Source organism: Triturus cristatus, chromosome 1_2 (assembly GCF_964204655.1).
Source record: "Triturus cristatus chromosome 1_2, aTriCri1.1, whole genome shotgun sequence".
Classification (NCBI taxonomy): Eukaryota; Metazoa; Chordata; class Amphibia; order Caudata; family Salamandridae; genus Triturus; species Triturus cristatus.
The window spans coordinates 516,971,330-516,995,631 of record NC_140580.1 but is presented as its reverse complement, the minus strand read 5'-3'; the positions used below and the strand labels follow the sequence as shown (position 1 = coordinate 516,995,631).

The 24,302-nt window shown below is 47.4% G+C and overlaps 1 protein-coding gene across 5 annotated transcripts in view; it reads left to right on the top strand.

Moving 5' to 3' along the window:
* Positions 1-24,302, top strand: part of FANK1 (fibronectin type III and ankyrin repeat domains 1) — a 1,120,241-nt gene that overhangs the window by 584,099 nt on the left and 511,840 nt on the right. For all 5 annotated transcript variants that reach the window (XM_085606240.1, XM_085606238.1, XM_085606242.1 and 2 more), the window contains one exon: positions 9,966-10,040. In XM_085606240.1, the coding sequence (XP_085462366.1) occupies positions 9,966-10,040 (75 nt within the window). The remainder of the gene's footprint in view (positions 1-9,965; positions 10,041-24,302) is intronic.

Sequence of the window (24,302 nt, the reverse complement as noted above, 5' to 3'; positions counted from 1 at the left end):
GGGGGCTATCGATAGTGTCCCGGTGCCAAACGTAGGTCATGGTTGCTATTCCCTCTACTTTCTGGTGCCCAAGAAGGACAAAGGCCTGCATCCTATCTTAGACCTCAGGGCCCTCAACCGCTTCCTCCGGAAGGAGAAGTTCAAAATGCTAACCTCTCTACCCTGGAGACTGGATAGTGGCGTTGGACTTGCAGGATGCCTATTTCCACATCCCCGTCCTGCCAGCCCACAGACGTTACCCTTTGGTTCACGGTAGGCCACGAGCATTTTCAGTTCACCGTGCTCCCCTTTGGCCATCACAGTGCCCCTCGGGTGTTCACGAAAGTGATGGCGGTAGTCTCAGCTCATCTGAGCAGATCAGAAGTTCCAGTCTTCCCCTATCTCGTTGACTGGCTGTTGAAGGCGGGCTCGCCCCAGGCTGTCGTCTACCACCTCCAGACTACGGCAGACTTGCATTCGCTGGAGTTCACTATAAATGTGCCAATGTTACACCTGACACCTTTTAAGGCACACCCTTTATTTGGAGCTGTTCTGGACACAGTGCAGTGTCGGGCTTATCCTCCCGAGCAGCAAGTCCAGGATATTCAGATTATAATACTGATGTTTCAGCCTGCATCCTGGATTTCGGTGAGAGAGACTCTGAGGCTGCTGGACCTCATGGCCTCCTGCATCTTGTTGGTAAATCATGCCAGATGGCGCATGCAAGCTCTGCAGTGGGACCTGAAGTTCCTGTGGGTGCAGCATAAAAGGAATCTCTCTGATGTGATCCAGATCTCAGAAGGAACTGTACAGGACCTGCAGTGGTGGCTTACGGACTGTGATTGGGCCAGAAGCAGACCCCTCTCCCTTCCCCAACCATATCTCAGAGTAGTGACAGATGCGTCACTCCTGGGATTGGGGGGCCATTTGGGAGAGGTGGAAAGCAGAGGACTGTGGTCTCCGGCGGAATCAGGGCTCCACATCAACTTGTCAGAGCTCTGGGTGGTCCAACTAGCATTGAAAGCATTTCTTCCCTCTGTCAAGGAGACATTAGTACAGGTGTTCCCGGAAAACGCCAGCATCATGTGGTACTGCAACAAGGAGGGAGCGGTAGGGTCTTGGACTCTTTGTCAAGAGGCCCTGCATCTCTGGACATGGCTAGAACAGCAGGGCATAACCCTGGTGGCTCAACACCTGACAGGTCACGCCTTGAAAAATCATAAAAAGTTTACTAGACCTGCAGGTCTAGTGACTTAAATAATCTACTTAACCTATTTTTAATGCTCTTGACCCATAAACTGGTTTCAAATGATGTGACCATGGGCAAATAACTTATTTTATAGAGCCGCCATTTTCTTCATTATCACATATGAAAGCACCTTCAAATGTGCAAGTTCAGCATTTCTGCTGTACAAATACATTTGTAATAGGCTACACTTTTTTTCCATATATAATACAAATCTAGCCACATTAGGATACACATGACCCCTGACTTGCCTCTTAGTTTATTAACCTCTTCAAAAAAGGGGGGGAACCCAATAACCCTCTGGCATCTGGGTATGTAAACGATATGTAGAAAAAGATAATGCCTAGGGACTAATACCGTAAACAACAAATCAATGAACTGGGGGTCTAGTCAAGTCCTGCTTACTAAGCGAAAAGGTAAAGAGAAACGGGCTAAAAAAGTCCCAAAGAACAAAAAGAGTGAAAAGAGTAAGAGAAGCAGAAAGAAGAGACAACCAGATGCAATCGGGAGTGAACCTTGGAGCGGAATGATCGGATACCCATCAATTATCGATGTGATCAGTCTTATCATCAGGTTGTCCAATCCAAAATGAGATGCTTCTCTTGATCATAGAGAACATCTGAATGAAAAGATTACACTCGTAGGTTGTCCAAGGTTGTCAAGGGTTTGGAATGGAAAAACAAACCATAGTTGGATGATAGGATAATTGACAGGAGTGCAGTGCTAACAAGAAACAGTGAAGTGGTGTGTTAAAATAGAATTGCGAGAAAACACTACCAATTTATTACGTGTCTCGCATCCTAATTAAAACAACAGTGCAGAAAGGCAGTATTAAACAAATGACTGCCGTATAAAGGTCGACATGTTTCAGCCAAGTGAGATACAATCACCTCTGAGGCTTTCTTCAGGACCTATGTTGTTATTTATCTAGCTACTGCAGTAAAGTGAAGAACACGTATAGTGATAAACATATAGATAAAGACAGACAAGTACATTTATCTCACTATCATGTGGAGATGGCACATTGTACCATTTTAAGTGTATCCTCCGTCTCAAAAGGATGCTGCGTGCATCCGTAATGATCGGGGAGCAGACCTCACCTCGCCCGGATCCTGATTCCCGACTAAGAGGCCCCGCTCTCTCCGTCGTTGCCTCGTTGCGGCACCGGAATCAGGTTTTTGGTGTCGCTATATAGATGATATCTTTATGATTTGGGATGGAGATGATACACGCCTTGTTGATTTCCACAATTGGTTAAACTCGAGAACAGCTGAATTTAACTTTACTAAAAGTGCTGACCATGATAAAATCAACTTTCTGGATGTATTTATTCAACAGGAGAATGAAGTATTAGGGGTTTGTTTATACACAAAACCGACAGACCGAAATACTCTTCTACACTTTACAAGTAGTCACCCACGCACTTTAAAAGAACATTTACCGTATGGGCAATTTCTCCGTGTAAGGAGAAATTGTACAAACAAAAAAGACTTTTTCACTAATGCAGAGATATTGAAAGATAAATTAATAACAAGAGGGTACCCAAAAAAATTATTGAAAGGTGCACTGAAAAGAGCGTGGTACACCCCTAGGGAAGTCTTATTAGTTCCAAAAACAAAGGACAAAACTACTCCATTGACATGTGTATTAACTTTTGATCCGAAAGCAAATAAAGTAAAGAAAATTGTCCAAAAAAACTGGAAAATAATTGAGACTTTAGGAATTTCTAAACCTTTATTTGCTTTCAAAAAAGGTAAAAATATCCGCCAACAACTTGTAAGGGCCACAAGACAGACAGAAATACCCAGAAAAGATCTGCGGAACCTCCTGAAATTGCCACCTGTAGTTGGCCACTTTCGATGCCAAAACTGTTTGGCATGTAACCTAACAGAAGACTCCAAACAATTGGAGATTAATGGCCTTGTACACTACCAAAAGTCATTTTCCAATTGCAATTCCAAAAATGCAATTTATTGCATAAAGTGTCCTTGTAATAAATATTACATAGGCCAGACAATACAGCATGTAAAGAAACGTATATTGCAACACAAATCAAGGATTAAATGTAATGTCCAGGGGGCCCCGTTGGTACATCATTTTCAGAATCATCAACATTCAGAGAATGACTTGAAATGGTCAGTAATGTGTTTAGTTGGTAATTTTGAAAAAACTAAGTTAACAGACTAGAGGCCAGGCTGATAGCAAAATATCATACTACAACGTTAAGCCTTAATGATAAAGATGAGATCTGGGCTCTGCTACAATAATGGAACTGTTCAAATGGCTCATATGTTCTTCAGACGATGCTTCTTGCTATAGTTGGTTCGTACTAATTTGCAACAATGTATTATGGATGGCCAGAATGTAAGGAGTGGCGGTACCATACTGGGTTATAAGGTGTTTATTTGTTTTAATTTTACCTCAATAGGTACAATATGATTACAATAAAGAAGTACCTTTAACACATAGTATAGATTTAGTGCATTCGATATGATTTAGCCAATATTTTCTTGGGAGTTAGCATTTAATTCAGCCTCAATCTCCTTTAAATTGAATATAGGAAGATTTAAAGAGATCTCCTATGTTGGCGGTAATATCAGGTGTTAGTAATTATTTTATTTCATTACAAAGGTTTCCTTTATATTCTTGGTAATTGTATTTGTTATGGTTATTCACGTTTCTTTGTGTTTATATAGTAGTAGTCCCTGTTGCAGTCAAAAATAGTCCTTTTACTAGGTTTACGGCTTGTAACGCTGTCGTCTTTCTTTCTTTTCTTTTTTTAAAGAAAGTGGTCCTTCTATTGTGTTTACGGCACGCTTTGCCGTGTTTAAATAGACTTCCGTATCACGTGACTGTGGACGTGATCCTTTCAAACTGGAGAGAAGGAACGGTAGAAGCTGGTCCCGGGTTTAAGCTTGGAGGTGAGAAGAATGGGCAACCGGGTACGCGTTAAGAAGGCTTCAGTAAGGCATAGGAGGCCTTGTACTTAGATTCATGTTTTTGCTTTTGGTCTTTTTTGACAGAGGTGATGCGCTAGAATATCGTGAATGCACGCAAATGCCGAAAGATAGAACCGAGTAATTAATGGTTTCGGTATGGTTGAATAGTGAATTAAAAGGTATGTTTTTCACATATTTTTAGTGACACGCATGTTCAATCAATGCTAGGTGCAACTTATGGTGTTAATGGTATTTGTGGATTCTTTCTCTATGTAACGATTTCATCGGTTTATTTGGAGATAATAGAGATTCCGATATAATAAGAAACGGACCTATAAGTTCGGGATTAGAAAGTAGATATATTTATTACAGATAGAATGATTTGCCTTTGTGATATTTATTCTTGTTACTTTTAGCCCACCGAGATATACAAGAATAACTTAAAGAAAAGACGACCAGTTGTTCCAAAAGATTCTATTTGGACAAGAGGTAATAGGCATCTCCTGGCATAAGGAGTTACACGTACTTTTAGGTTTATTTAACATAATTATGCATTTCTTTCACTCAATTTCTTTACATTCACTGTCGGTGATATGATAGATTGGGTAATAAGGTTGACTCACACTTTGGGTGTTTAATTTAAATTTTTCTTGTTTCGTATGGGCCGCCACTTCAGTTTTTAGTGCCTTGTAAAATAATTGTAAAATAGTGCGTTTGTTCTTGTGTATATAATGTATATAGTAATAAGGACAATTGATTTGTTCTTATAGGTTGAAAACTATTTGTTCGGATGCCCTAGTCCTGAGGAGGCCGAAAAAGTTATTAGGCTGAAACGCGTCGACATTTGTTTTGAAGACACTCATTGGATTTTGCTTTATGGATTGGAATGATTGTTGAAAGAGCACTCAAAATAATTAGGAGATTATAAACGATAAAATCTCGTAGTGACTATGGATCAGTGATCTTTGATATATAGGAATGCTGTGTCAAAATAAGCCCAGAAGCATCCTGGTATAAACAAAGGGCGTTTGTTGATATGTATATGTTTAGTTGTTTAGCTATATGTAAGTATTGTAAATATTGTATTTGTTTATTGTATATATATGTTTAAAAACAAAAGAATTTCAGAAAAAGTGGGGTATAAAATAAATATACTTTCACCTACAAAAAAGTCAAGTTTTCTATATACCTTTTGTTCTTATTGGAATCGCCGTTGACTTGGTCATAAAATAAAGCAACACAGTGTTTGTTGGAGAAAAAATATTACTCTAGAGAGGAGATAATTCATCTATCTCTTCACCTGAATTTATATGTTGGTATTAGTCCCTAGGCATTATCTTTTTCTACATATCTTAGTTTATTAACAGCATTGTCATCAGGGGGGGTGCAGGAATGTTTCTCAAATCATGTTTTAAAACTATCACTTTTTATACATAGTTAACTAAAGCATGAAGTGGTAGCACACTGTCATTTGTAATGTGCAATGTCTGCAGTATTGCGCTTTGGAGTTTTTAAGGTGGCTATTGCTCTGCGACTCTTTTCATTGCAAGTGGAGCTCTGGCCTCCTGTACGCCTTCCCGCCCATACCAACTCCTGCCCAGAGTTCTCAAGAAGATCAAGAACAACCGGGGCCTATTCATTCTTGTGGGGGGCTCCGGAATGGGTGCAGAGAGTTTGGCATTCCGAACTTCTAAAAATGATCATCGATCCTCCGATCAGGCTTCCCCTTCAGGAGGATCTTCTGACGCAGCAGAAGGGGATGGTTCTCCACCTGAGCCTGTCAACTCTGGAGATTGAGCGGCTGCAGTTTATAGCTTTTGACCTTTCCCCTGAAGTTTGGACGGTTATTCTGGCAGCCAGGAGACCCTCCACCAAAATGGTATACGTCTGCCATTGGCAGTGTAAAATATTGTACAGAAAAGTCTATCGACTCTCTTTCTGGCTCTCTTTCTGATATTCTTCTCTTTATCCTTGCCCAGCATGGCTCTGCTCGTGGCTCTGTTTTTCCCCCGCCGCTGATCCCCCTGCGGCCCCACCCCTCTGCCGGTTCCTGCTTCCCGCCTCCCAGCTGCATGTCCCGCCCCTTCCATTTGACTGGTGGCCTCGCCTAAGGCAAGCCCTTCTGCGACCGTGCGCGACCAGCGCCATGAACCCTGTTTCTCCAACCATCCACCGCTACGACGCAGCCTCCCTCCTCGCACTTAACCCCGGAAGAAACAACAACTGCCAGCAGTCCACCCCAAAAACAACCCACGGCAATCTCCAAGAAGCCAAACACACCTGCAGACGCCTCGAGAAGAACTAGCGGAACAACAAAACATCCGAAAACCATACCACCAACTCATCAGGACCACCAAAAGAAAATTCATCGGTAACGAAATCCTCGCCAACGTCAGCAACTCCAAGAACTCTTCAGGGTCTTCCAGGATTTCACTAAACCCCCCAGCGAAACCACGGACATTACCCCCTCCCAGGACCTCTATGACAAGCTTGGATCCTACTTCCACCTGAAAATAATGAACCTCAACGGCAACTTCAACTACCAAACACCTGACTCACAACCACCGCGACCTCCAGCAACATCAACCAGCCCACCATCGCCTCCTGGACACCAGTTACGACCGAAGAGACCGCCTGCACCATGAAAGGCATCCACTTGGGAGCCCCCACGGACACCTGCTCACCGCATATCTACCACAGAGGCGCCATCGCACCAGAACTAAGACACACAATCAATACCACCTTCATGACCAGCACCTTCCCCGAGCACTGGAAACACGTTGAAGTCCGACCCCTTCTTAAGAAACCCTCAGCAGATCCCACGGACCTCCAAAACTACATGCCCATCTCATTCCCCCCCATTCATGCTAAAAGTCGCGGAAAAGACCGTCAACGCACAGCCTACCAAGTTCATCGACGACAACTCCATCCTCGACCCCTCCCAATCCGGATTCCGCAGCAACCACAGCACCGAGACTGCCCTACCCACTGCCACAGATGACATCCACACCGTATTTGACCAAGGTCACACCGCTGCCCTGATCCTACTCGACCAGTCAGCAGCTTTCGACACTCTCTCCCACCACACACTCGCCACCAGACTACATGACACCGACATACAAGGAACCGCCCTGGAATGGATCCTCTCGTTCCTCACCGGCAGAAGCCAAAGAATAAAACTGCCACCTTTTCTCTCCGAACCCACGCAAATCAACTGCAAAGTACCCCAGGAATCATCACTTAGCCCAACCCTCTTCAGCATTTACATGGCCCCCCTCGCCGCCATCGTCAGACAGCACGGCCTCAGCATAGTATTCTATGCCGACGACACCCAACTCATCCTTTCCCTCACCAAGGACCCCACCACCACCAGACTCAACTTGCAGGAAGGAATGCAGCTGCCTGAAGCTCAACTCAAAGAAAACAGAAGTCCTTGTGCTCGGAACCACCCCATCAGCATGGAACAACACCTGGGGGCCCACCACACTCTGCAGCCAGTCGGCAGCCAGCTGACCCCCACGGACCACGCCAGAAACCTCGGCATCGTACTCGACACCTCCCTCTCCACGAACAAGCAGGTCAACGCTGTCACGTCAAGCTGTTTCAACACCCTCCGCATCCTCCGAAAGACCGTCAAATGGATCCCCCAGAGTCAAGGAAGACAGTCACCCACGCACTCATAACCAGCAGATTGGACCACGGAAACACCCTCTACGCTGGCATCAACAAGTCTCTACTCCACAAGCTCCAGACTATACAGAACACCGCAGCCAGGCTCCTCCTTGGGATCCCCGACACGAGCACATCAGCCAATTCCTACGGAACCTCCACTGGCTCCCTGTCGAAGAGAGTCACATTCAAGATACTCACTCACGCCTACAAATGCTTTTACGACACATGACCTCAATACCTCAATGAGAGAATCACCTTCCACGTACCCGAACGAAACCGCTGCTCCACCAACCTCCCCCTCGCCGTAACCCAACGCATCCGCGGAGCCAGAAGTGGGGGAAAAGCCTTCTACGTCGCAGCCAAGACCTGGAACGAGCTCCTGATTGGCATCAGACGTGCCCCCTCCCTATACACCTTCATGAAGACCTGGCTATTCGACTGAACGGAACTGCTGCCACCCCCTCCCCCCCACGCAAGCACCTTGAGACCCTCGTACGCTTATAATTCCCTGATTGATCTTTCTGCTATGTCTGCTTTCCTGTGGCTCCCTGGCCAGTGCTTTATATTCCAGGTCCTATTGTAAATAGGTTCCTAAACGTGCTTGTGTATAAGCTTCCCCCTACGCCCTTCATTATTCTTCAGTGGGATCTGAACCTGGTTCTCACTTACCTCGTATGTGCTCACTTTGAGTTTCTACATAATTATCCCCTCCGGTTGCTTACCATCAAGACAGCATTTCTAGTGGTAATATCATCTGCCCGGAGGGTGAGTGAGCTCCATGCTTTATCATCCAAGCCTCCCTATCTTATGGTATTCCCAGACAAGGTGGTGCTTCGCACCTGGGCCTCTTTCCAACCTAAAGTGATGACCCCATTCCATTTGGGTAAATCGGTCACACTGCCCACGTGTTATGCTCCTCCACATGCCTCTAAAGAGGAGGAGTGAATCCATCATATGTGCTCAAAAAGAGCATTGTCGTTCTGTCTTGACTTCACAAAAGAGTTCCAGGTGGAGGACCAACTCTTCTTGGGCTATGATGGCGCTAAAATGTAATTTGTCCGCAGTCCACTGCCAGGTTGGTATGGCTTGGGTATCTATTCAAAGAGAAGGAATCTGCAGTTAGAAGTCTTTATCAGATGAACAAGTTACCTTCGGTTTCGCATTATCTGGTAGAGACAATATCTAGCTTCAGATTCCTTACAGACCCACGCATGCTTCCCCGCTCAGTGGACATATTTATAATGCTATTTATAAGGCTAGGGTTGCTCCCTTTTAGGGCCTTAGGACACACACTAGTCGGTTTGCTTCATGGCTTTGACTTTTGGCATGGAAAGTCATGAAAAGTAACTGACGTCTGCACGCCTGGGTGGCGTCTATATAGGCGACCACAAAGTCACATCCGCCAACTACGCCACGTGGAACCAAACTGAGCCACCCAATGGCGCCCGGGGTTATGTTCACACAAACGTTTCTGGATCCAGTCTGACGCCTGGTAAATTCAAAGATAAAAAATCCTTAGCTAGATATTGTCTCTATAGATGATGCGTTACTGAAGGCAAATAACTTGTTCATCAAAACCACGTGCTAATATCAGTGATAATAAAAAGTTCATGTTCAGTTTTTTGTAGTCTGTGTTTGTGGTACTCAATATCTTATGGAACAATTATCTCTACAGATTCAACCAACATGTTTTTAGGCCTGACTGATGTATAGGCCCCATATACTTCTTCCAACTATGCATTCACGGTTTACAGGCCTGGATAATATACTTATTGCCATTAAGCTGAAATATTTTTAACACTGTTTCCATGCTTGATTAGAAGGTTTCCCTTTTTTATGGGGAGTTACTTCTAGTACCATTGATTTCTTCAGTGCAATTTAAATTGGAGTCTTGAGAAAGTGGAAGCGGGCTATACATCTGTTGGATGACACATTTGGGCTGAATATGTAAGTAATTTTATGAGTGAAATTCCGAAGAGAAGTGCACCCTGTATCCTCTGGTTATCTTATGTTTTTCCACTTCTCAATTGCTGTCTTTCTCCTAAATCTTTTGCTGTTCATTATGTTTTATTGTGACAAATAATGAGATTCATTGACATACATGTTTTATTTCTTCTTTCTTTTATAAGGAATATCTCTATTGATGTTCTCGACCATTATGGATTTTCTGCTCTGATGACCGCGTCACAGAAAGGACATTTCAAGTAAAGTTTTAATTCCTTACAATTGATTGTATGGGCTTGTATTGTTTTCCCATTTCAGTTTTCTGGCTGAAAGTGCTGTAGACATTATTAAGATTTTATGAACGACACAAAGACAAATTATTTTACATTTATATTTAGGTATGCCTAAATAGAGCAATATCAAAACATACAAGAACATTAACTGGTCTCTGATGCCCAGTGAAGCTTTCACTTCATTGTGGCTTTCCATTTGGTGGTCTTGGATATTGCAGTCTGTGTTCACCCGGTGGTCTATGATGTGCCTATCCTGTGTATTGACCACGAGAGAGCCAGGGTCTGATGGGATCAAAGTAGCCATTTGGCTATTAATCCAGGTGTCTGACACTCTCAACAACACCATGTTTCAGGTATCAAATTATCGCCACTGCGTACCACGCTACCATCCCAGCATTTCACTAGCAGATCCAGCATTACTCCCATCATTGTATTACCCAACCTCGGACCTCACATTTACAGCCAGAACTACACTACCACATACAGCACTACCCTACTACTTCTCACTGACTCCAGCCTACACACCAGTGTGTTTCTCACCTTCAAGTTATGCTACCATCTGTAGGATCACACTACTATCCCTATACCTCTATCATCCCTAATATCAAATTACAAACCTACACTATCATGCTTTTCACAGAACCACCCAAACACACTACAGCATAATACATCCTTGCTTACCGCAGCACTACTACCTCACCTATACACTACCACCCCAAATATGTGCTACCATTTCAGAATGCAAAAGCGTTCCACCACCACCTTATCATCCAAACAACAAGACTAAACTTTGACAACACCACAATACTATCTCCCTCAACTCAATCGAACTAACACAGCCTAGCACATCTCCAGCTCTCTTATGCTACCTCGCTACCACCACAAAGCACACACTGCACTACTAATTTTCAACCACACTATCACAGGTATCATAGTTCTGATACCAGGGCTGTTCATATGTTCCTAGAACCACTTTAGTAGTACTTTGGGGTGTGCTGTCACATCTTTTATTTGTTTTGTGTACTTTTCAGGTCTAGAGACCATCAGAATAGCAGACACCTGCATGGTCAGATACACTTATGGGTTCTATGGTGTGCTCTGATAGTCATTATACTGCATACTTGACCCTTGCTGTGGGAAAACGAAGAATTGAATTCCCAGGCCCTTCAGGTTGCACCATCTTGTTCACTCTCTAGCACAGATTTTAACAAAATGAATTTAACACTTGCTAGTTGATACTTCTACCTACAGATTCCTCACCTGTAGAACATCTCCAGGCGTCACACTGGATCCCGAAAACTTCAAAGTTTGTAAGTCGCTGGTTGAAGGTGCCGGACTCGGTCGACTCCAGAAGTGACAACAGGCAGCATCACTGAGGTCAAAAAACACCCCCCTGGGCCCAATGTTATCAGTTCCCTTTTTTCCACACCTTCAATAAGGATCTAGAGCTGAGCTTTCTGAGGAGTTTTCTTCACCGAAAATTCTACAAAAGCAGTACTATGTCCCCTCTGAAGAAATCAGGATATAAACCATGCAAGGATAGCGAGTGACAGATATCCATTACGTACCCCAATTAGTTTGCCTTTGGTGTATGTGGTCAGACTATGATTCCCGAGCCTGCTTTTCCTGTCTAAGATTGCACCCTAAGGCCGCAAAAGAGTGGGAGGCCAAGCTCTATGTGGCCAGGGCCAGAGAGGCCCAGTGATACCACAAATGTGGAATGCATCATTCAAGATTGCCATCATCCTCTTCAACTATCAAGAAGAAGCACAAAAAGGCAAAGAAGCACTACGAGGTAAGTTTTCCTGTCACTCTTCGTCTCCCATACTAAGTCTGGCTCTGAAGCATCTTCCTTCGTTCTCGGAGACTTTGTCACTGGTTCCTCCACTGCACGAAATTCGGGTTTTGGGGCGTGAGCCTTCCCCGATTTTCGGAACCCAGAGCCAGCTGATTTTTTAACGCAGTGTTATTCTCTTTTTGCAAAGACCTCAGTGCTGACTGGCACATTTTTGGGACCATCGGCCCCATTTAGACTTCCAATGTTTATGCCGCTTTCAGATCCATTACACGCCACTCTGCTTCAATCTGGCACTTGGGGTGCCTTGCACCTCAGCAGCCAAGAGTGGATGACTCCTCCACCTCCAGTGCCAGATACCACACCGCCGACACCGCAATTGAATGCCATCTCTCAGCACAGTTTTCTCAGGTAGACCCAATGTCTTTTAGAGGAGGAAGCATACAAGAGCCGTCTTCATGATACCTTTGGGATGGACTCTGATCTTATTGAAAGTATGTCCTCTGGAGACCCTGATCAAGATACTCTGGAATTCTAAGGGCTGTCATCCTCCAGCAGCATAGACACCTTGACAGAGTTATCTATGCAGTTCTCCACTAGTCCACCAATCCCTGAAGTAGTATCTCTAAACAAAGTGATGCTAAAGGTCGAGGTCTTAGATCTCCAACCAAGGTCTTAGATCTCCAACTGCCCAGAACAGAAACTAAAAACAATATTCTGTCCGAGGTCCTTTTGCCTTCTGCTCCAACTTTGGAACTGCTTTTTCCCTTTGATGGTGCCCAAGAAGGATGTCGGTCTGCATCCTAACCTGGATCTCAGGGACCTGAACTTCTTTCTCAAAAAAGAAAAAGTTACAGATGCTGACCCTAGCTCAAGTTCTCCTGACGGAGCTCGGATAATGAATGGTGTCAGCCTGCGGGATGTGTACTTCCACTTCCCTATCCCGCGGTCACTCTGGAAGTACGTGCGATTTGTGATGGGTTTTACGCACTGCTACTTTGAAGTACTACCCTTTGGCTTAGCATAGGCAACTCCAGTTTTCACAAAGGTAATGGGAGTGGTTGCTACCAATGTCAGACTGTCAGGCATCCCCATTTTCCTGTACCTGGACGACTGGCTAATCAATGCTAGTTCGCCAGAGGTGAAGTTGCCCCATCTGCTGTCGACCACAGCCTTGCTGTTCAACCTGGGCTTTTCAATCAACTGGCCCATATCTCACCTGTGGCCCTCTCAGAGACTCCAGTTCATAGAGTCAGCATTGGACACCAGCCTTCTCCATGCCTTTCCTCCACTGTAAAGGATCAGAGACATCCAGAAAATGGTTCCATCTTTTCCGCAAGGCGTGAGCGTTCCAGTCCCTAGAGTTTTAAGATTTCTAGGTTTGCTGGCTCCCTGCCTTCTCCGTGTAACGCATGCACATTGGCATATGAGGGCCCTGCAGTGGTTCCTCTACAGTTAGTGGCTCCAGTACAGGGAGACCTGTTGGATTCCCTCATAATCTCCCCCATCACTGCGGCAGAAATAGTTGGGTGGGGGAACTAGGTGAACCTAACTTGCGGGATGGCAACTTCCTCTCTGACTGTGACTACGGGAGTGACAGATGCCTTCACCCTAGGATGGGGAGCTCATCTAGAGAAACTGGAAATCAGAGGCCTCTGGACTCCAGAAGAGTTGGTTCTTCACATCAACCTCCCCTCCCTCGTACAACGCCCCATCCAGATTTTGATGGACAATACAACTGCAAAGTGGGTTATGAGCAAGCTAGGGGGAGTAGGGTCTCACCTCCATTGCCTAGCATTGAGACTATAGCCTTTGGCACACCGCCTGAGCCGTCTCGTCACCTTGCCGAACACGAGTGGCATCTTCTGCCAGAGGTAGTCCAGGATATCTTCACGCAGGGGGGACGCAACAGGTGGACTTATTCGCCTCTTCGGAAAATGGTCAATGCTAGCAGCTCTGCACCCTGCAGTATCTGTTGAGGGGAGCCTTGGAGGATGCTTTTCAGTTGAGGTGGTGGACCTTTCAGCTTCATTATGCACTCCTCTTCACCCCCCCCCCCCCCCCCACCACCACCGATATCCTTAATTCCTCAAGTTCTCGGGAAGATTCAGCTAGACCAGGCTCAAGTCATTCTCAACACCTCTGGGTATTTGGCTACCTTATCTGCTGGCCAAGCCATCCCCTTTTAAGTCCCCTATTGTGCTTCCTGAAAGTTTGACAATTTTGTTTTCTTTAACTCCCTTTATGGTTCCCTAGAGGGATTTGAATCTAATTCCTATCTTTTCAATGAGAACTACTTTTGAGACGCTTAATAGTTATACCTTACAATTGTTAGCCATCAAAACTGGGTTTTTGGCTGCTATCGCTTCTGCTAGAAGGGTTATTGTGGTGCAAGCCCTTAGCTGTCGTCCCCCCTTCTCTAATTTATTCCTGGATAAGTTGGTGTTGCAAAGCAGGGTTGTTTTCCTTCCTAAGGTGCTGATTCTCTACCATCTTTTAATCCATCACCCTTCCAAACTTCTATCCTCTTCCTCCTATCCTACAAAAGAGGATGAACGATTGCACTGGTTGGATAGTAGGTGCAGGGTTAATTACTATCTGGACTGCATCAAGGATTGCTGAACGAATGACCAGCTCATTGTTTAGCACCCTGGTGCCAAAATTGGTATGGCAGTGCATAAGAGGACTCTATCACAGTGGATCATGGTCTCCCTCCAGATCAACTATGCCTTAGTCAAAAAAGATCCTCCTGAAGGGATCTGAGCCCATTCCACCAGGGCTAAGTCTGCTACTTTTGCACTTGGCAGTAAGATTTCAATTGCAGAATTCTGTAAGGCAGCAATGTGGGCTTTCTTGCACAGCTTTGAAAGCACTACTTTCTGGATTCAAAGGTGCGCAGAGAGGGACACTTTGCCAGGTCTTCTGCAGGATTTCCTCATCTAACCATCCATCAACCCTCATCCGTGGCAGGGTATTGCTATGAAATCTTTTCTACAGGTGAGGAATCTGCAGTTCGAAGTATCAATCAGAAGAAAAAGTTACTTACATGCAGGAACCATCTGTTTTATGGATACTCTTATCCCTACCTGCACATTCCTCACATTCCTGACCACCTTTTCATTTGATGTACGAGTTATAGGGAACGGTAATATGATCACTATACATCAATGTCAGTCTGCCTTCTCGCCTCGAAGGCTTGGAAAAAAACGGAGAAATACTGATTTTCAGTTCCAATCTGACACCTGGTGTTGTTTTGCAGGTGAAGAATCAACAGGGAGATAGAGTATCCACAAAAAAGATTGTTATCTCAGGTAAGTAACCTTTTCTTTTATACTTTAGGAAGTCTGTAGTTGAACTCCAGATCAAGAGGGAGAGTCAAGTTGTCTTTTAAGATTATAATACAGCCTGCATGAGTCATAAATAATCTATTTTCCATTTCTTTTCAGCAAACTGGGAAGTCACTCATAGGCCCATTCACATTGAGCATGCATAGGGGGTGGCCATACTTTTGGAGATGAGCCATAATCCACCTGTATACTGGGTGCACATCCGATGTATTTAGCTTAATTTGTGATAAAGATAGTCATATTTTTAGGCCATGTTTTTCATCATGATCACCATCACTTAATATCATCCTTATTATCATAGTAACACAACTTTGTCTTTGCTTAATCTCAATGCATACATTTTCTTCCTTTACCTGATTTTCTTCCTCTTCTGAGGTTTACTTGTGATTAAATTGTTACAATCTTCTTGTTCTCTGAAGGCCTGGGAGGATGTTGAGAGTAGCAAATGGATTTGGCCTGATTACTGTGGAATTAAAATAACTATGAAGCCTTCATATGTATGACTAATACAGGCTAACGAAAGCACCAAATCTGCAAGACCTCCGGTTTCATCCACTAAACGGGGTCGGTGCAAACCACCGGGTGCAGAACCCTCTAAACATCAAAGGAAAGCTGTGTCTTGCCCTCAGCAACACAGAAGCTCACACTCCGGGATCTATGTCAGTCAGACGATATCGGCCACTTGGCAAGTCCTTTGTAGCTCTGAAAGGATGTATTCACAGTAGATATGAAGCAATACGAATGTATGCAAATGAGATTGCTTGTAATTGTACAAGTGAATTTACCATATACCTTTTCACTTTTCCTTTTTTTCTCACCATACCCTACAATTTATTCTGATATATTATAATTTAGAAATGCTGTATCATGATGAGCAAATATGACAAGTATGCTTCCTATGTCTATGGGTTTGTAAAGTTTTTAAAAGGTGATTGTGCACTTTGTTGGATTTGGGCCGTGACGAAGATCGCAAGGTCGAAACGCGTTGCTGAATAAAACCTTTTTGCACACATCCCATAGTGCGAGCTTCTGTGTTACTGAGGGCATGACACAGCTTTTCTTTAACTAATTGAGGCTGTAGTAGCAAATGGGGGCGTCTCTTTAGTCTATCAGGATGTTTTTGCTTTTGACTAGCCACTCTTTAAACGTTTTACTGTGGATGAGTCCCACTACTTGAGTTTCACTCACATTAAATTCCCAGTAATTGGAGTGACTGTGTTGACTGCCACTGTCTGCCTTTTAGTATAAAGTTGATGCTGCGCAGCTAGGGTAAGGGGCACTGGGCTGCTTACGTATGAACAGGTGTGCACGCATGTGTACGCAGGTGTTCAGGCTGCGCATGTGAGACTTCCATTGCTCAGTAATTTTACACGCGTAGCTCAACGCGGAAGGGACTGTGCATCAATTGATACTGACATGGATTAGTCCTTATAATATGAGTGGACATTCACAATGCATCTGTAGTGCTTACTGGAATAACCAGTGGTGCTTTCTCCGTATTTGACATATAGGCAAAATCTGCCTAAGAAGTGCAGTTTTGCATCACTTAGGTCCAGAAGGTCCAGCAAGGAATCAAACTGGGGTAGAGCATGTGAGCTTAGATGCAATGTGCAGGTCCCAACATACTACATCCACATCTTATGGGGCTTAAGGAATTGTCATATTTTTCTTACCCGTAATCAGATTCCAGGCCTTTGTCCTCCCCTACTGGGCCAAGGTAATTACTCTGCTCCCCATCAGAGGAAAGAAAGGCCTCCCCATTCAAAAGTAATAATTATCAGTGATTGATTCAGCTCCTAGGAAATAAAGGAATGGGGAGGAAACAACATCTGATAAATAGCTTATCATTCTGCACCCATCTGAGCTGGCCCAACCCAGGCCCACTTGAGGGGAGGGGCAAATCTCTGAAGTCGGCAGAGCAGGGGCTCACCTTCGAAGTTTTTTATTTTTTTTATTTTGGAAAACCTTTATTACAGTTTCAGAGACATACAAATATGGGCCTACAACCAACAGGCTGGCTGCTAACGCACAGTGTAAACCTAGGCACAGCTTTACATTCACATCGATGAAGCAACAAAAGAGCTACTGGGGTGCTAATCAACTCCGCCGGCCGCAGCCGTAGTCCATAAATAAGCAAAGAAAGGTTTCATATTTTGAAAAAACAAAAAACATCACACACACAAGGCAGAGGGGGTTAATGGCAATAACATGTGCTCCCCGCATCGAAGGAGTAAACAAACCCAAGGAGACAGAGGGGGGGGGGCAGGCAGAAGAAACCAAATTTGCATGTCGCAGGAGCATATAGGAATGCGCGGGCTAGGGAGACAGAACAGCATCCATCTCACGCGTCTGGGGCGGGGCGCAAATACCTCCACGATAGGAGTTCCAGGGACCCCATACCTTAATCCACTTCCCAGGCTTGCCTCTCGCCACATACACCGTTTTCTCTCTGAACATACACCAGTCCATGTGTTCCTTCCACGCTGAGACCGTTGGTGGCCTCTGGGAGCCCGACAGTTGTGCAATGTCACGCTTCGCTACCATATAGCCCAGAGTCACCCACTGCGTCTGCATCACATTGTAATCAGTCGGCTCCCAGACATTCAGCAAACATCTCCGTGCCTCCGGCAACAAGGCAACATGCGTGACTTCTTCTAACACCGCATGCACTCTACACCAAAACTCACTTCCGGACATTCCCACAGGATATGGAGGAAAGTCCCCAGTAGTCCACAGCCTCGCTTACACAGACCATCCACCGAGTACCCCATACGCATCAAACCAGGCCCCGTGACGTACACTCTGTGAAGTATCTTAAGCTGGACGAAACGCAAACGGGCCGAGATAGCCACCTCTTTCGGGGAGGCCACCGCTGACACCCAATCCTCGTCGTCAAGTTCCAAGCCGTCGGCAGTCCATGTCTCTCGCAATGAGGTCAGCAAACCCATTCGATCATTGATAAGCTTCTTATAAATCAGCGAAATGGTGCTATCCGGCACATAGCCGTCCAATACTCTGTCTTCCAACGGGGAATACTCTGGAATAGCCGCCACGTCCGGGAACACGGAACACAAGGCATGGTGAACCTGAGCATACCGAAAGTATTCCCTATCGTTCAGCTGATATTCAGTTTTCAGCATGTCGAACGTCTTAAATTTCCCTTTCGTCCAGAGATCCCCTACCTTGCTGATACCAATCATATCCCATTTCTCAAAGCCTTTCGTAGTACACAGATAACCCAAACGCTGGGAAGCGTACAATGGCGTTGCCCGAGTCAAGCGATCCCTCCACCCCATCGCCGCATTTGCTGCATGCCACACCTGCACCGCGACCCGCGTCGGGCCAGTCAACCGCGCATCAAGGGACCCCGAGTATAGTGCTCGATTATAATCCCCGCTTGGCAATAACAATTTGTCCATCTCAAAAGCCGGGTTCAAAGCAGGCCCATACATCCCGTGATTGATAGCAGCCAACTGGGAGGCCCAATAATATCGTTTAATGTCAGGGAGAGCGACCCCCCCCATCATACCACGGTAGGGTTAGTTTAGCGAGAGCAATCCGCGGCCGCCCATCCCAGAACAATCGACGCTGAAGACACTCCACCTCCCGAAAATAGCGGGCCGGCACTACGTCCATAGTGTTCTGCAGGGCGTACAAAAAGCGCGGCAGCGACATCATTTTGAACAATGCCGCCCGGCCGAGCGGCGAGAGCGGCAGCCGCCGCCAACCCGCCACATCCGCCACATCCGCCCTGAGGCGCTGAAGGGGGGGGGGAGAAGATTCCGTTCATACCGGGCCACCGGGTCCAGGGTTATAAAGATTCCCAGATCCGTGAACCCCGACTGCGCAACCTGGATAGGGCACCCCCGCGGAAGGGGGGGGGCCTCCCCGGAGAGAACGTACACACAAGACTTAGCCCAGTTAATGACCAATCCGGAGTTGCGACCAAAGGAGCCCAACACATCCACCAATACAATAAGCGATTTGCGCGGAGATGCAAGATACAAGAGGATATCGTCCGCATATAGGGAGACACGATCCTCGTATTCCGGCGTCCATCGAAGGCCACGCATCGAGGAGTGCCACCGCAGCCACTCCGCAAGGGGCTCCAAACCAAGCGCAAAGAGAAGAGGCGACAGCGGACATCCCTGTCGGGTGCCCCTACCCAAAACAAAGGGAGCCGACACCCGTCCGTTGACCACCACCTGTGCCAGTGGGTTATCATAAAGCAATTTCACCCAACCGATAAACCCCGGGCCAAACCCAAACTTCGCCAATGCTGCCAAAATATACGGCCATTCCAAGGTGTCAAACGCCATGGTAGCGTCCAGGGACGCCAAAATGGCCGGCTCACGGATAATTGGCGCTCTAGCGAGGACGCCATGCAGTCGCCGCAGGTTCAAAGCGGTATTGCGATGGGGTATAAAACCGGATTGATCTTGATGAATCAGGTCGCCCACAACCCGGATCAGGCGATTGGCCAGTACCTTGGCAAGGATTTTGGGCTCCGCGTTTAACAAAGAGATAGGCCTGTAAGAAGTACACCGATCCCGCGGCTTCCCTTCCTTATGGATAACAACAATAGTAGCAAGACGTTGGTCAGGGGGGAGGGAACCCGCCGCCTGAGCCTCAAGGAACATGTCCCGGAGATACGGCGCAATCTTATCTGGGCGCAACTTATATAATTCGATGGGAAGGCCATTAGGACCCATGGCCTTACCAGAGGCAATCGAGCGAATGGCCAAAGCAATCTCATCCGGCGACGGGGCCGCATCCATCAATAATTTATCCTCATCAGATAGAGATGGCAGAGCAATGTCTCGAAGCAGTAGTCGAGAGTCTTCCTCCGATCGCTCTGAGACCGGAGAGTAAACCCCGTGAAAATACTCCGCAAAGCAATCAACAATATCACCGGGGTCCGTCACACGCACACCATCCACCCTCTCAACATCCGGCACCACTCGACTCGCTCTCTCCCTCTTATCCAACCAGGCAATCAACTTCCCGGCCTTATCACCCATATCGTACAAACGCCCCTGTTGCTCCCTGCTCATACTCCTAGCAGATTCGGTAACCAGCGCCTTGTAGTCGGCCTGTTTAAGCGCCAACACATGCAGTCTGTCATCCGTAACACCTTGCTCCAAATCAATCTCCAACTCGGTGATCTCATTTTCTAGCCAACCAACCTCCTGCGCCTCGCATTTTTTGGTATGGGAAATGAGAGACAGAGCCTGGCCCCGGAGCACCGTCTTAAAGGCCTCCCAAAGGGAGATGGCGGAAGACACCGACCCCACGTTGTCATTAAAATAGTGTTCCAGGGACTTAACCAGGTCTGCACGGATCGTGGGGTTTCGTAGGTACCAGGGGTTGATCGGCGCCACCCTCCCCTCCGCCCCCAAGGCGATATCTAGGTGTAGCAAAAGAGGGGAGTGATCAGATATACCGCGTGCCAAGTGTCGCACTTCCCCGATCATCCCAGCTTGGGCCGCAGGCACTAGCATATAGTCAAGCCTCGAAAGACTACCGTGGGCCCCAGAGTGGAAGGTATATTGCGCCTGTCCAGGGTGTTTCAACCGCCAGCAGTCTATCAGTCCCAGGGTATCCAGAAATCCCCCCAGCCAGTTCTGGGCCCGAGGGAGGTCCCTAGGGGAGTGTCGATCCTCAACTCCGGAAACCACCTCGTTAAAATCCCCCCCCCCAAGACCAAAACCCCCCCCGGAAGCCCAAGTAGCAGGCGCCCCAAATCAGCAAAGGTGGCCGTCTGCAGGCCCGGCGGCACGTAAACCGTGACCAGCGAAATCCGCTTACCCTCCCACCTCCCCACCAGCGCAGTGTACCGCCCTCTGTCGTCATGGAGCACCTCATCCACCACCAACGGGAGAGAGGTCCTGACTAAAATGCCCACTCCCCTCGAGCCAGAGGTGAAACCAGAATGGGCCAGAAGGCGATACCCACGTCTGTTCATGGCATGGAAAGAGTTCCCTATGAGGTGTGTTTCCTGCAGAAACACAATGTCAGGCGAAATACGTTTCAAAAACTGCAGGACTACCCCCGCTTTATCCTGTCCCCCAGTCCGTTCACATTCCATGAAAGAAGTCTCAACCCCTTACCCCCCATCCCTCCCAGCACAAACTATCCCCCTCCCGGAGAGCACAATCATAATAGCACAACAAAAAACATTACCCCGCCTTGTGAAACAAACAAACAAACCCCAACCCCACCCCATCAACCCCAACAGAACTCCCCCCACCCTGCACCCCTGCGTGAGCCCGAACAGCCCCCCCAACATTCAGTGTGCCTGTCGCCCCAATATGAAACTCACTACAGAAAGGACAAAAAAAAGAAAAAAAAACCCTGAAGGAGGAAAGGGCCCCAGCAAGCCCCCCGCAACCTCCAAATACCACGGGGCAAAGAGTTACAAACTGGAGTCCAGTGCAGCCACAGGTGCAAAACGTTACCAGTCCAGTCCATCGACAGGATCACAGTTCCATTCCTACTCCGTCAAACCCTCTCCGCTCTCCGCCATCCGACCTTCCCGACCTCGACTCCTGGGTAGGGCGTCCAGCCACTCTCCAACTGCCTCCGGCCGGTCGAAGAAGTGTGAGCGACCATCTAACTCGACCCGCAGCTTAGCCGGGAATAGCATCGCATACTTCAACTCCATGTCTCTCAAGCGCCGTTTGATGGCCGAGAATCCCATCCGTTGCTTTTGAACCGCTTGCGTGAAGTCTGGGTAAAAGCTAACATTAAAATTCTCAAATTTTACTGGCCCAGTCACCCTCGATGCCTGAAGGATAGCGTCTCTATCCCGAAAATTAAAAAGTCGAGCAATGATAGGCCGCGGGGGGGCACCCACCTTCGGCGCACCCCCTGGAATCCTGTGGGCCTGTTCCACGGCGAAGAACTTGCTCAGCCCTTTGGGTGCTAGATGAGTCACCACTAGATCCTCCACAAAAAGATCCACAGCAGACTCCTCCGATCGTTCGGGCACCCCGATAATACGGACGTTATTCCGCCTGGCCCTGCTTTCGGAGTCCTCAAGGCGACGATGAGTCAGGTCACTGGCGAGCTGCAACCTCCGCACCGTCGTCTGCAAAGCGGCCACATCTACCGTTAGGCTCGACGCCGCTTGAGTCAATGAGTCGACCCGGTCATTAGTTTTGGACAGGTCCGCTCTGACCAAAGTGACGTCAATCAACACAGAGTCCAATTTATTAGCCAAGGTATCAAATTGCTGGTTCACAGTCGCCTTCATCTCCTCAATGGCCCCCATGACATCCAGCAGAGTCAATTCGGATGATGCGCCCGAGGCCTCCTTGGGCGGCTCAGGCGATTTACGTGATCCACTAGGGGATCCCTTTGGCTGCGCATAGCGGTCCATATTGTTGGCCTGGGAATAGGCTCCCCTCCGGGTAGACTTGGGTTTCAGCTTATCGCCGTCCACTCTCGTCGTCATCGTCGGCGACCACCAAGGTCAGCACCCTCCAGCACCCGTAGGAAGGCCAGGAGATCAGGGCCACCAACTGAAATAGGCCCGTTTACAGTTCAAGAATCAGGCTATGCACTCCGTCCTCGGCACTGCTCACCCAATGTCCCGACGTCAGTTTCCGCAGATCAACACGAAACCGAAAGTGAAAGCACGGGGTCCGGGGCTGGCCCAGCCTGGCATGCCGCTGTTGTTCACTTCGCACCCGGACACTTCACCAACTCGAGTTCGGGACCAAGGCCGAAGAAGGCCGCAAACTTCAGATCGCCACAAAACCGGTTCCCGGAGTCCAATTTCGATTTGGAAAACGAGTGGCACCTTAGCGCAAGATCATAAACAGAAGCCCATCGAGAAAACCAGGATTATGACAGGATAGACGTGGGAGGTTGCGGAGGCCCTCGGGAGCCACAAGCCTACGCGGCCATCTTGGTTGCGCGCTAGGCTCCTCCCCCACCTTCGAAGTTTTGGTGGCATTGATGTTGGCATGGGGCAGAGGTGAGGCCCTCAGAGGAGCTCTTTCCAGAGAAAGCATGACTTTGGCATGTTGGATTATGCCAAAATGCTATGCAGGAGGGTTGCAACAGGGTGGAGGAATTGTGTGGCATCCCAGGATTGGGCAGGTGTGCCTGGCATCTAAAACTTTAAACCTGCCCCCCCTTAAAAACTCCTGCACAAGAAAGACAATTAAGAAGACCATGGATCTGGGCGGTCACAATGGCGGACCGGATGCCCAGCTAGAACGAGAAGACACCGGATTCCCTGCAGAGATGACTTAAGGACTTTGACGCCAGCTGGCCCCAAGAGTAAAATGTGTCTCCAGGGACAGTGCTTCTGGTGCCCTTATGCCCCTGAGGAACAGTTGGGGCAAAGACCATGACTCCACTGCACCCCCACCAGTGCTCTGCAAGAGAGCCAGGAGGTTCTGGGGCCTTGGCAGGGCTGCAAGGAGGGTGCTCTGCTGGCTGGTTGCAAAAGGGCTGCGCGAGATGCCCGATCAGTAGGAGAAGAGTGCCAAAAGTCAGGAAGAGGACAAAGCTGGTGTAGGGAGCCAGCAAATAAAGTAACCCTGGGCATAGTTTGCGTAGTAGCGCTACGTGTAGCTACGCGAAGTACATTTCGCACTACGCAAGCTAGGCAGTGCACTGTGCAAAATGCTGTTTGCACTGATTGCACAGTGCCGGATGCTTGTCCGCACTGTGCAATCATTGCAAACGGCATCTTGCACAGTGCTAGCGGCCGTTTTCTGCCGCTTGAGTAGATTTGTACTCGAGCGGCAGCTTTCTCAATGCCGACTGGTAGTTTCTCATCCCGCGCGGTCGCGAGCATACGCGACCACTCGCAATGAGAAACCTGACCTCCCCGCGTTGAGAATCTCGCCGGGAGGTTTATTTTCCACACTCGCGAGCGGCAACTTTATGTTGCTGATCGCAAACGAGGAAAAAGTCTCGCCGGGATATTATTTTCTTGCTCGTGGTCGCCAACTTGACGTTGAGGGCCGCGAGTAAGCAAAAAAATGCCCGCTACGCTTTTTTGCATTGTGCTACGTGCAATTCGCGTAGTTGCGCAAACTACGCGAGCGTAGCGTAGTCCTACGCCAAGGG